The sequence below is a fragment of the Anabrus simplex genome, chromosome 1, assembly GCF_040414725.1.
Source record: "Anabrus simplex isolate iqAnaSimp1 chromosome 1, ASM4041472v1, whole genome shotgun sequence".
Classification (NCBI taxonomy): Eukaryota; Metazoa; Arthropoda; class Insecta; order Orthoptera; family Tettigoniidae; genus Anabrus; species Anabrus simplex.
In genome coordinates, this window is record NC_090265.1 from 732,581,459 (window position 1) to 732,594,207 (window position 12,749).

The 12,749-nt window shown below is 38.1% G+C and overlaps 1 protein-coding gene across 4 annotated transcripts in view; it reads left to right on the forward strand.

The window, feature by feature from the left end:
* Positions 1–12,749, forward strand: part of Esyt2 (extended synaptotagmin-like protein 2) — a 297,125-nt gene that overhangs the window by 80,009 nt on the left and 204,367 nt on the right. For all 4 annotated transcript variants that reach the window (XM_067136116.2, XM_068225186.1, XM_068225187.1 and 1 more), the window contains one exon: positions 2,604–2,749. In XM_067136116.2, coding sequence (XP_066992217.2) covers positions 2,604–2,749 — 146 coding nt within the window. The remainder of the gene's footprint in view (positions 1–2,603; positions 2,750–12,749) is intronic.

A 12,749-nucleotide genomic window follows, 5' to 3' on the forward strand; every position in this document is an offset into this window, starting at 1 on the left:
AGACTGAATATTTCCAGAGATAGAGATATTTAAGTAAGTCAATGCATAACAACTGGACTGTATCAGATACATTTGCAATATTAACCTTGAAATAATAAAACATACACTTCCAGTGGTTTCTACAAATAATGCATCAAATTGTTCAGGAGAAATTATTATTAAGAAATAATAACATTAAAAAATCCTAGAATGGTGCCGGACCATCGAGCGTTCCGGACTGTTGGATGCCGGACTAATGGAATTCTACTGTACTGTACCTCTTATCTTCAAATCGTTAGAAACTGAGTCTAACCATTGTTGTCTTGGTCTCCCTCTACTTCTCTTACCCTCCATAACAGAGTCCATTATTCTCCTAGGTAACTTATCCTCCTCCATTCGCCTCATGTGACCCCACCACCTAAGTTGGTTTATGCGTACAGCTTCATCCATCGAGTTCATTCCAAAATTAGCCTTTATCTCCTCATTCCGAGTACCCTCCTGCCATTGTTCCCACCTGTTTGTACCAGCAGTCATTCTTGCTACTTTCATGTCTGTTACTTCTAACTTATGAATAAGATATCCTGAGTCCACCCAGCTTTCGTTCCCGCAAAGCAAAGTTTGTCTGAAAACAGACCGATGTAGTTTCGTCTGGGAGCTGACTTCCTTCTTACAGAATACTGTTGATCGCAACTGCGAGCTCACTTCATTAGCTTTACTACACCTTGATTCAATCTCATTTACTATATTACCATCCTGGGAGAACACACAATCTAAATACTTGAAATTATCGACTTTTTCTAGCTTTGTATCACCAATCTGACATTCAATTCTGTTGAATTTCTTACCTACTGACATCAATTTAGTCTTCGAGAGGCTAATTTTTATACCATACTCATTGCACCTATTTTCAAGTTCTAAGATATTAGACTGCAGGCTTTCAGCACAATCTGTTAAATATCTGTAAGTAAAGTTGATACTTCTGACACAAATAAAGAAAGAAAGAGCACAATCTGCCATTAAGACCAAGTCGTCAGCATAGGCTAGACTGCTTACTACATTTCCACCTAACTGAATCCCTCCCTGCCATTTTATACTTTTCAGCAGATGATCCATGTAAACTACGAACAGCACAGGTGAAAGATTACAGCCTTGTCTAACTCCTGTATGTACCCTGAATCAAGAACTCATTCTGCCATCAATTCTCGCTGAAGCCCAATTGTCAACATAAATGCCTTTGATTGATTTTAATAATCTACCTTTAATTCCATAGTCCCCCAGTACGGTGAACATCTTTCCCTCGGTGCCCTGTCATATGCTTTCTCTAGATCTACGAAACATAAACACAACTGCCTATTCCTCTCGTAGCATTTTTCAATTACCTGGTGCATACTGAAAATCTGATCCTGACAGCCCCTCTGTGGTCTGAAACCACACTGGTTTTTATCCAACTTCCTCTCAAAGAGTGATCGCACCCTCCAGTCCAAGATGCCAGTGAATACTTTGCCTGGTATACCAATCAATGAGATACCTCGATAGTTGTTCCAATCCTTCCTGTTTCCTTGCTTATAGATAGGTGCAATTACTGCTTTTGTCCAATCTGAAGGTACCTTACCAACACTACATACTAATCTTGCTACTCTATGAAGCCATTTCATCCCTGCCTTCCCACTATACTTCACCATCTCAGGTCTAATTTCATCTATTCCTGCTGCTTAATGACAATGGAGTTTATATACCATCCTTTCCACTTCTTCAAGCGTAATTTCACCATCATTATTTTCCTCCTCCCCATGAGCTTGACTGTTTGCAACACCACCAGGAAGATCTTTTACGTTAAGAAGATGTTCAAAATATTCCCTCCACCTCTCCAGAGATTCCCTGGGATCTATTATGAGTTCACCTGAATTACTCAAAACACTGTTCATTTCCTTTTTCCCTCCCTTCCTAAGATTCTTTATTACTGTTCAGAAAGGTTTCCCTGCTGCTTGACCTAGCCTTTCCAGTTTATTACAAAAATCTTCCCACGACTTCTTTTTGGATTCAACAACTATTTGTTTCACTCTGTTTTGTTCATTTATGTACAAATCCCTGCCTGCCTCGGCCCTTGTTTGGAGCCATTTCTGATAAACCTTCTTTTTACATTTACAAGCTGCTCTCATTTCATCATTCCATCAAGTTGTTTGCCTTTTTTTCCCATCAAGTGTGTGATCATACTTTAAAAATTGTATGTCTGTATTTTTCTGTAAATACATTTTCGGATTATTTTTCATCCAAAAAAGAAAAAAAATACCTCACAGTGGCATATTAATTATGCAATTTAAGTGTATTACCAAAGTTCGCAAAAATATCCTCATAAAGGATGTGCGGTACTGTATAGTACCTGGCTATTGACAACCTAACAACCTATAGGACCAATTTACATTTCTTCCAGTTTTCCCTCTGATTAATGTTAATAGAACATGGTTGCCTAGTCCTCTGGTCAGTAATGTAATCTACAGTTTCCTGTCACTGCAGCAGGACAATTAATTCCCTCTAATTGTGGTGTTAATTTGTTAGAAAATGTTTGACCTCAAACTTCTTGGTGCATTGCTGTATTGAAAGTTATGCTGTTTGTCTTGTTGCAGATCCATGGGATGATGAGGGTAGTGATGAAGCCTCTTATCAGGGAGATGCCTTTGGTGGGTGGTCTCCAAGTGTTCTTCCTGAACAACCCAACTATAGACTTCAACTTGGTGGGAGTCGCAGACCTGTTGGACATGCCTGGGCTGAGGTGAGCTCCAGTCATTGAACTTTGACTGTAAAAGTAGGGCAGAGTTACCATACACATGAAAAATCTTGCTGTCCTTTCCAAGGAACAAACTGGTAAAAAATCATGTTATGTATAGAAACAAGGAACTGATAATAGGATAAACACAATGATAGGTCAGCATTGGAAAAGGGAGCTGCAGGAAGGGAGATGACAGACACACAAAGACTAGGACAGTCTTAACATCTTCATGAACTGCGTGGTTCGGTCCCAAGAAAAGGCACATTTGTAGAACTGGTTTGATGAGGAGGGAGCCTATCTGCATGTAAGGAACAACCTCACTATGTCTCCTCTATTAATACTGAAGATATTTTCTAACTGTTGGGTTCGATTCAGCGTCGCCAACCGTCGCTGATACGACATCTTACTGTTGCCATTCATATTACATGTTGACACTGTGTAGTCATATTTTATTTGTGACTTGTGAGATTATACATACTGCCTCGCCACTGCTATGTTGTGAAAATTGCTACTGTTACATTTGCAGGTTTATGTAAAGCACTTTTTTTTCTTTTGGATTGTAAATCTGTTTGGAAATACCAGGTAAGCAGAATTGTGATATGTTCGAATAATGTATTTAATAAAATAGATGGTGTGATATGGCGAACAGAGCATTTTATTAATATAGTCTTATTTTGTCCAATTCTTATGTATAAAATTCAATTAGGATGTCTAAGAACCAAGAAAAATCTATGAGAACTCTGAATAGGAAAGGAACATTACCTCCTCCTTTCTGTGATAAGTTCCTAACATAATGAGGATCAGTTGAACACATTCTTGTCTCTACTTTGGTACGGTTTGCAGACTTAGCCTTTGTGTATTCTGATTGACTTACGGCATATGTGTATTAGCACAGCGCAGTTTCACTTCAGTCTGTCAAATAACAGCATATTTCAAGAAGGGAGTTTAATTATTTATACCAGGCTAACACCGGAAGAATACGGTTGTAAGAAGGCGTATATCAAAATAAAGGCAGAAATCTGTAACATTAAATCGAGTGAGGGTGAGAGAGAGTTTGTTTCCTTAATTCCTCATTGAGCTTGGAAACAGACTTAATTATGAATATCTTAATTTCTCATTGACTTGGTTTACATTTAGGTTATAGTTCGTTATGTTTATAACTGTTGATTTCAATATGGAACTAGTCAAGTTAGCAGTAATGATGAGCCATTAAAAAAAAGAATAGGGTGGCGATATTTGTGTATAGCTTTACGTAAAGCAGTGTATGAAGATAGTCCTTGTCCTTTTGTGTTTTCATGTTTTTTCCTTCTCTTCTCTTTCCACATTGAGAAACTCTTCCTTAGTTTATTTTCTTTTTCACCATTAGTGCATGTATGGTGATTGTTGCAAATTTGATTTATTGATTTATTTCTATGGGCTGCATCTTATCTAAATGTTTGCCTGTGATTCCAGCTTTGTAATTTGTTGGACACCTTTGTCTTCAACATCCCCATCACCTTAAAATGGCATAGGAAACCTGCCCTCCTACCACTACTATACATTATATGTACACCATCTAAAACAGTTTAGCTTCACTTAAATAAGCTGTTGAGTTTCAATTCTTAATCCATACTCATGCATTAAAATACCTTTTGAAAGGGGCGAAGTACCAACAGTGGAACAACCATTGCATCATAGTCTCCGCTCATTTAACCCTTACACTGCTATGCCCGAAATATCTCATGCGCGGTAGTTCATTATGTCATTGCTGTGCCCGAGATATCTCGTCGGCAACTTAAGCTATATTTCTTAAAAGGAAATATATACCTTTGGAGTTTCCTTTTGTTTTCATACTTGAGTGGCAGTAAGCTACTTCTTTCGGGAACATAATGGACCATAAGTCAAAGTGCAGACTACATTTTAAGTCTATATGTGGGTAAATATCTGAAATAATGCGCTAAGCTCAGTACACAACCTAGGTTGACAGTCCCGGAAAGCACCTTTGTCCAGGGCTTGTAAAAATACCTTCAAGTAGCGAACAGCACGTACACTTGGAGTTTGAACTTATAGAAGCTGTGTATACTCTTGAATTGAAAGATGAGTACTCAGATGTCACTGATTGAATATCAAACTTTTTATAATTTTGGCTTTAATGGACAACCCTGACTTTCTCGGTCCTTAACCCTTTGCAGACAGTCTTTTTCCTTGTGTAGTCCTGGGGCCTGTTCCACGAACGAACTTTGCAACTTTTCACTTTCCACTTTGCACTTTTCAGTTCAGATTTTGTTCCACCATCACTTTTCAGATTTAGCTTGCAAAGTGAAAAGTGAAAAGTTAGGAATCTTTTCACTTTTCAAGTCTGTTATGTTCCTCCATTGGTACAGAAATGCAAAGTGCAAAGAAATGAAGTGAAAAGTTTTCATAAATCTTGCAAAGAGACGATTCCCTTTTCATCTGTTAATTAACAAGTATGTACACTAGTTTCTCGGCATAGAATTTTGTTTAGTGATATAAAATACCAATATAAATGGTCCGTTATTGGACATTATAAATTTTCCAGCTAACCCACTCCTGGTTACCAGCATTTCGCCCTCGTGTGCTAGGTTGGGCTCATCAGTTGGTACCTAGCACACATACCAAGACGCTGGCTACTGCATACCATGGAGGCCACTGCTTAGGCTACTTAGAGCCAACGCCAGTGCCTATGCACTATGAGAGACTTTGTATTATAAATTTACTCATTCGGGACAAATATTTCAGATTCCCTATGGGAATTAACATGTATATCATAGTGATATAAACACGTTACAACGTGACCTTTGTTAGAATCAAGTGAGGACAGTGATGAAGAATCCAACGTATAAAGACGAGATTAATTTTCATAACCTCACTTTGACGGTTTTTCGCTAGCGATTTCGTATTACCCCAACAGAGGCTGACGAATTCTTGAAATGATCAGTCATTTATTGAAGCATGCAACAAAAAGAACAACAAATTCTTATATGCTTACATTGGTTAGTAAATGGTGCCCAGCTGCACAGTGTAGCACCAATGTATGAGACATCAAAATCAATTATTTGCAGAACTGTTACCAAAGTCGTAGATATTATAGTAAATGTAATATTTCCTACAAGTACGTAGGCCTGATAATCCACATAATATAGCTACGGGATTTCTAATGAAGGGTGAATTTCCTTTTGTGTGTGGATGTGTTGACGGTACTCTTGTTAACATTGATGTGTGTCATCATTTGAGAGGTTATCTTTATAGTTGTCAAAAAGGATGTCAAGTTTCTCCTGAACAACTTCCAGCACTGCCAGCTTCTTATAATATTAATCTTTCTTTCCCATGGTAAAAACTTAAACCACAATTATACCGTCAGGTTCGCCTCGAAAAGTAGAAAGCATTAAAATCATAGAATATTAGGCCTATACAGTTTGCTCATGGACTAAACTCGATCGGATCACTCATTTGCAGAGATTTTTCACTTTGCGAAGAAATTGAAAAGTACAACCTAGATCATGGTGGAACAGAAAGACTTCGCAAGAATTGAAAAGTGAAAAGCGCAAAGTTGAAAAGTTGCAAAGTTTGTTCATGGAACAGGCCCCTGCACTAGTTGTATTTTTTTTCTTTCTTCGAAAAAGCTGTATAGTTACAATGAAGGTATAATGAAGATACAAAGTCTGACTCACAACATTATGAATTCATTTATCACTCTAGATATACACTACAAGCAACAAACATGTACTTGAAAGACAGTTTGCCCCTTTCCTATTTCTCATCAACAATTTGTTGTACCAATCCTAAATATGGCAATTACATTCATTACTAGTGTTTTTGCCACCATTTCAGCTTCCTGATTGACCATTGGACTGGCAATTAAATATTTAGACAGCTGGTCTTGGCAGGTAAATATGTATTTATGTTGCCTTTCTGTAACTGGCAGGGATTCCACGACGTTGATTGCTACTTTCTCAAATACCTGATTAGGGGTGTCTGTTAAAATCATGGGTGCTCTAACCTCTGGACCCATAATTTATTTTTCTGACACAAAAGGACAAGAACGTATAAATGTTTCTACATCCTTCTTCATATTCGGCCACTGTATAACATCTTTGATACTGCTAACATTCTCGTGATCTCTTGGTGTCTGCCTACAAGGGACGTATGGGCATCATGTAATATTGCTAACTTTTCTTCCTCAGTTAAGTCTTTTAGCTCTTTAACAGGTGTTTTGCCTTCCTCTTCGAACTCATTCTCCTCTGCTATTGTGTCCTCGGAGTTGGAGTCTTCGATTCGTACCTGTTTTCCTGACCTCTCTGCTTTCGCGTCTGCGAGATCATTCCGCTCATTATCTACTCTTTCGGCCTCACCTGTTTCACCTGACCCTTGGGGAATGGTTCTCTCTGAACTCACCACTTATACCGTTCTCTCAGGTACAGCGGGAATTCTACTCGATGCATCCATGTTCTTGTTCGTTTTGCCCGTCTTGTACACTGTCGTGAAATCATACTCGGCTAATTTCAATCTGAATTTTATTAACGTGGATGACGGGTCATGCACATTAAATACCCACTTCAGTGGCTTGTGATTTGTTACTTCTGTGAAGTGTTTCCCGAATAAGTACGGCCTGAAATACTTTACGCCCCATACAATTGCAAGTAGTTCTTTCTCTGTGACAGTAGTTTTCGCAGCTTTATTCAGAGTTCTACTTGCATATGCCATCGGTAAATCTTTCCCTAATTCTCCCTGTGATAGGATAGCGCCTAAAGCTTCGCCGCTTGCATCCGTAGTGAGGATGAATGGCTTCTCAAAATCTGGGTACTGTAATATGGGTTTCTCAGTTAACTTCTGCTTCAAAATATTGAAAGCTGTCTCCTGCTTGTCTGTCCATACATAAGGAACATTGTTCTTCAGGAGTTCGTACAGAGGTTTTGCTATCTTACTGTACTCGGGAATGAATCTTCGATAATACCCACTTAAGCCTAGAAATCCCTTCAATTGTTTTGTGGTTTGAGGCCTAGGAAAATTCCTTACAGCCTCCATCTTTCGCTCATCTGATTGCACTCCATGCTCGGTAATGACATGACCTAGGAATGCTACTTCTGTTCGCAGAAATTTGCACTTATCTGGCTGCAATTTTAGCCTCTGTTCCCTGAGTCTTTGAAATACTTCCCGTAATCTCTGATTAGGGTCTTCTATGGAACTAGCATACACCAAAATGTCATTGATGTAAATCAAACATTTAACACCATTTAAGCCTGACATGGCTGTTGTCATGAGCCTCATAAAGGTACTCGGCGAGTCTTTCAAACCCATGGGCATATGCAAATACTCGTAATGCCGCTCTAAGGCTGAGAGTGCCGTCTTCTCACGGTCCTCTGGCCTTAATAGCACCTGATGGTATCTTGATGCCAGATCCATGGTAGAAAAATACCGTGCTTTCCCTAAAGCATCTAAGAGCTCTGATATGAGAGGTATTGGGAATACTGTCCCTATTGTCACTTTGTTGAGAGCATGAAAATCAATGCAAATTCTGTATTTCTGTTTCCCTGAAGCATCCATTTTTTTTGGAACAAGATAATAATGGCGCGGACCATGCAATCTTACTAGGTACAATTATTTCTTCCTGTAACATCTTGTCAATCCTTTTGAGCCTCAGGTAATCTGTAAGGTCTCACATTAATTGTAGGTTAGTTTTCCCTGACTCTGATTTCATACTGTAACAGATCGGTGTAAGTTAATTTATCGCTTTCTAAATGAAAAATATTATATGCTGCACAGACAGCATACAACCCTTCTCGGTCTTTAGGTGCTAAATGATCGACCCTTAATTGTTCTATCACTCTTTGTTCTCAAGATTTAGTGCTTTCCTGCTCTACTTGTGTTACTTGATTCACTTTCTTTTGTTCCGTTCGCTCTGAGATTGTCATGGGTTCAATCTCTTAGGGAGTACGGGGCTTTCGAATTTTACTTCAATTTCCCTGTATTAAGTACACTCATTAATGCCTTGTGATTACATGCCTTCGTCAAGCAACTCGCTATGTATACACCTGGTAAAATTTTCTTCTTGTCAATCACACCTTCCGCTACTCTTTTGTCCGTTCTCACCTCAACAATCGTCTCTGTTCTGGGTTTGAGACGGATCGTGTGGACTTGAGCGGTTTTCATTGTTATGTGGTGTTGCTCACCATTTGGTATGACATAGCCCTCTTTGAAATTTATTATACTATCTTTAAGTATATATCTGCTTATAATCCCTTTATACTTGAGCTGTATATCGTCACCCACTATGTGAAAGTCTGCATTTGACTCTCCTGTTGGAAGTCTTATGGTGCCCTTGGTTCGGATTCTCTCTGAACATACATCCTTTAATTTAGAGGCAGGTTCCCTAGCAATCATGGCTTCTCTTGGTACTACCTGACTTTTTATAAGGGATATTTCACTTCTGGTATCTAATAGGAATCGAAGCAGGTTCTCCTGACCTTGTATTCCAATTTCTACAGTGCCTTCTAGTGCACTCAAATTATCCCTGTTAGTAACACTTATTTGACATACTTCACGTACACTTAAACCCATTGGGTATCTTCGATCAAAAATCTCTACATATCCATCCCTGTAATTAATTATACTCTCTTGCAAAAGGTCTCTCCCTATGAGGCCATCTGACAAAAGTCAAATTATCTCCGGCAACATGAAATTCAGGGGAAGAATCCCCTATGTATAATATAATGCACCCCTTAGTGTGTGAAGTCTTCCCTGTCATGCCTGAGAGCTCTATTACCGGTTTACGGTAGTGAATCTCTTTCTTCGGTACACTTCTTTCCCGAACTAGGCTAATGTCAGCCCCTGTATCTACCAAAAATTTGAAAGGTCTACCCCGTTCCGCTTGCGTCGTGCATTACTTCTGCGTTACTAGGGGTAGAACTAGCATTTATATCTGAACCCTCCATTATAAGTTGGCTTTTGACCCACCCTCTCTGGATAATCACTGGGCTCCGAGCTGGATTGACTGTTCCCGAACAACTGCTACTATCTGCTTTCTGCCTCAAAGCGACTCGAATTTCTTTACTTTCCCGTTGCCTTCCTCTCAATGTACCTGAAACAGTGATGAGACACAATTACAATTTTATTCACTTGTATTCCCGATCACTAAGCATGGCTTAAAATGATCATAATTACACTTGTATATATTCACAACAAATGAACACCCAAATTTTCTAGTAATTTCTCGTAATTAATTGTTACCCCAGTTCTGACACCAAATTTCTTAAGTCCAGCTCTCTCCACCTCAACAGGCTGAGGACTTGGGTTCTGAGTTATGGGAGTGGATAGTCAGATCAGTAAAGTTTGAATACTAATTATATTGTAAAACCAAGAATTTTCACACACAAATATATACAAGATAAATGTACAATTTAAACACAATATCTCTGGCACCATTTAATACTCAATACCTCCTCAGTTTCAGATCTCTAGTACACACAAGAATATATATAATGCATATATTCACTGGTTGAATACTCAACTATGAAGTATAGCCGATCCTTGTACAGCTAATGTCTTCACTCTTCTTTTCTAGCCTTCTCCTCTTCTGGAACTCGTTACTCCTCACAGCAATGTGAATTCTCCTAATTGAGTTTCTGGTCTGTAATCTTATATTCCAACACCTATTTGACAATCGGTGTGGAAAACCCTTGTGATTGGTCACCAACAAATCACACTCAGTTCAAGAGCCTGATATCCCTATATCTTACTATCACCTTTACTGCGTACTGCAGCTTACTGCCAAGTCTACCAGCACTCCAACAGTTCTCCCTAGTTAATTATTCACCTTTCTGTGCGATAGTGCCTACGGCCAACACGAGCTAATAGTCAACTGCCGTCTTCGAGATTTCAGAGTCAAAAAGCCCTGTTGTTTACAAGTTACGAAGTTATATAGTTTCTTTCTATTCTTTCTCGAATAATCTTACTGATTCATATACCACCACCACCACCACCACCACCACCACCACCACCACCACCACCACCACCACCACCACCACAAGTCACTAGTTCACGTCACGACTGCACTGTTCTCTGATTGGTTCTTTAGCATGGAACCACCCAGTCGCGTTGCATTACACACATTCCAGAGACTTTGGAAACTGTTTCTACGTCTGTTACACGTGACTCTTTATATTTCCAACCCAAAAGAAGTGCACATTTAACTTACACAATGTTTCACAATATTAAGACACAAAGCTCTCGGCTTACAAGCTCCTACGCAACATGGAATGTTCTAAATCCTTCTTTGAATTATTCTGTCATTCCCATTATTATTATTATTATTATTATTATTATTATTATTATTATTATTATTATTATTATTATTACCATTTATGAATTATGAATTATAGACATATACAGACTCTCCTGTAATTTCCCTTCATATATACTTGCATTTATATGCCTGCTACATTTCAAATCACAGGCTTTCTAACCTGGAGTTTGTGGATTCGAATTCCATTCAAGTCCGTTCGCTCACTCTGATATGTGCGAGGGACGTGTCGCGAATTGCCGTTCACGACAAATTGGTATTTGGAATCTCCTTTAAAAATAAAGTAACATATTTTTTTTGTTTTTGAAAAATCCAATTAATAGGGGGTGAATGGGAGTGACAAACAGGGTGGAATTAAAAAAAGTATATCTAGGCCTACAATATATCTCGGACACTTAACAATCAAGTTACAGACTTGAAAACTGGTACGTGGAATCTCCTGTAAAAGTAAAGGAACATAGATAATTTGTTTTCAGAAAATCCACTTACGAGAAACTGAAAAAGGGGGTGAATTTTTAAAATGGGCATATCTACAGAACATCTCAAAAACTTAACATGTTACAGATGTGAAAATTGGTATTTTTAATCTTTCAAAAATAAAGCAACATGTATTTTTGTTTTCGGAATAAACCACATAAGTGAGCGGGGAGGGGGGTGGGGGTAAAAAGGACTGAAAAGGGGGTTGAATTTTTTATTAGGATAGTGATATCTCAAAACTGAAGATGATCCAGATGTGAAAATTGGTATTTGGAGTCGTCTTTAAAAATAAAGAGATACGTATTTCTTTTTCTCGGAAAATCCACTTAAATGGGGCGAAGGAATTGAAACATAAGTTGAATTCTTTGTATGAGGATGCTTATATCTCAAAAACTAAAGATGTTGCAGAAGTGAAAATTTGTATTTGGAATCTCCTTTAAAAATCAACAAACAAAGATTCTTTTGTTTTTGGAAAATCCACTTAAGGGGGTGAAAGAATTTAAAACTTAATAGAATTATTTGTATGAGGGTACTTATGTCTAAAAAATCTAAAGATATTACTGATGTTAAAACAGGTAAGTGGAATATCTTTTAAAAAGAATCATGCATTTGTAGTGGAAAATCAACTTGGGAGGGGGGAGTTGACTTCTTTTTATGAGGATAAATATATCTCAAAAACTGAAAATGTTACAGTCATGATAAATGGTATTTGGATGATCTTTTATAGATAAACACGTATTTTTTTTCCGGAAAATTCGTGTAAGGCGGAATATGAAAGGAAGTGAAAAATGTTGAATTCTTTTATGGAAAAACTTGTCTGTCAAAAACTGAAGGTCACTGACATGAAAATTGGCATTTGGAATTTTCTTTAAAAATAAAGAAACGCATATTGGGGGTGGGGGATGAAGTTAACGGGCAGGGAGTGGGGTGAAAAATTATGTTCTTTTTATGGGGGTACTTATATCTCAAAAACTAAAGATGTTACAGATGTGAAAATTGGTATTTGAAATCTCCTTCAAAAATAAACATGTATTTTGAGATGGGGCGAAAATCAACTTGGGAGGGAGGGGGGGTGGGTGGGGTGAAAAAGCAGTTCAGTTCTTTTTATGACGATACATATATCTCAAAAACTGAAGATGTTACAGTCGTGATAATTGTTATTTGGAAACTCCTTTATAAATAAACACGTATATTTTGTTTTTGGAAAATACACTTAAGTGGGAGAGT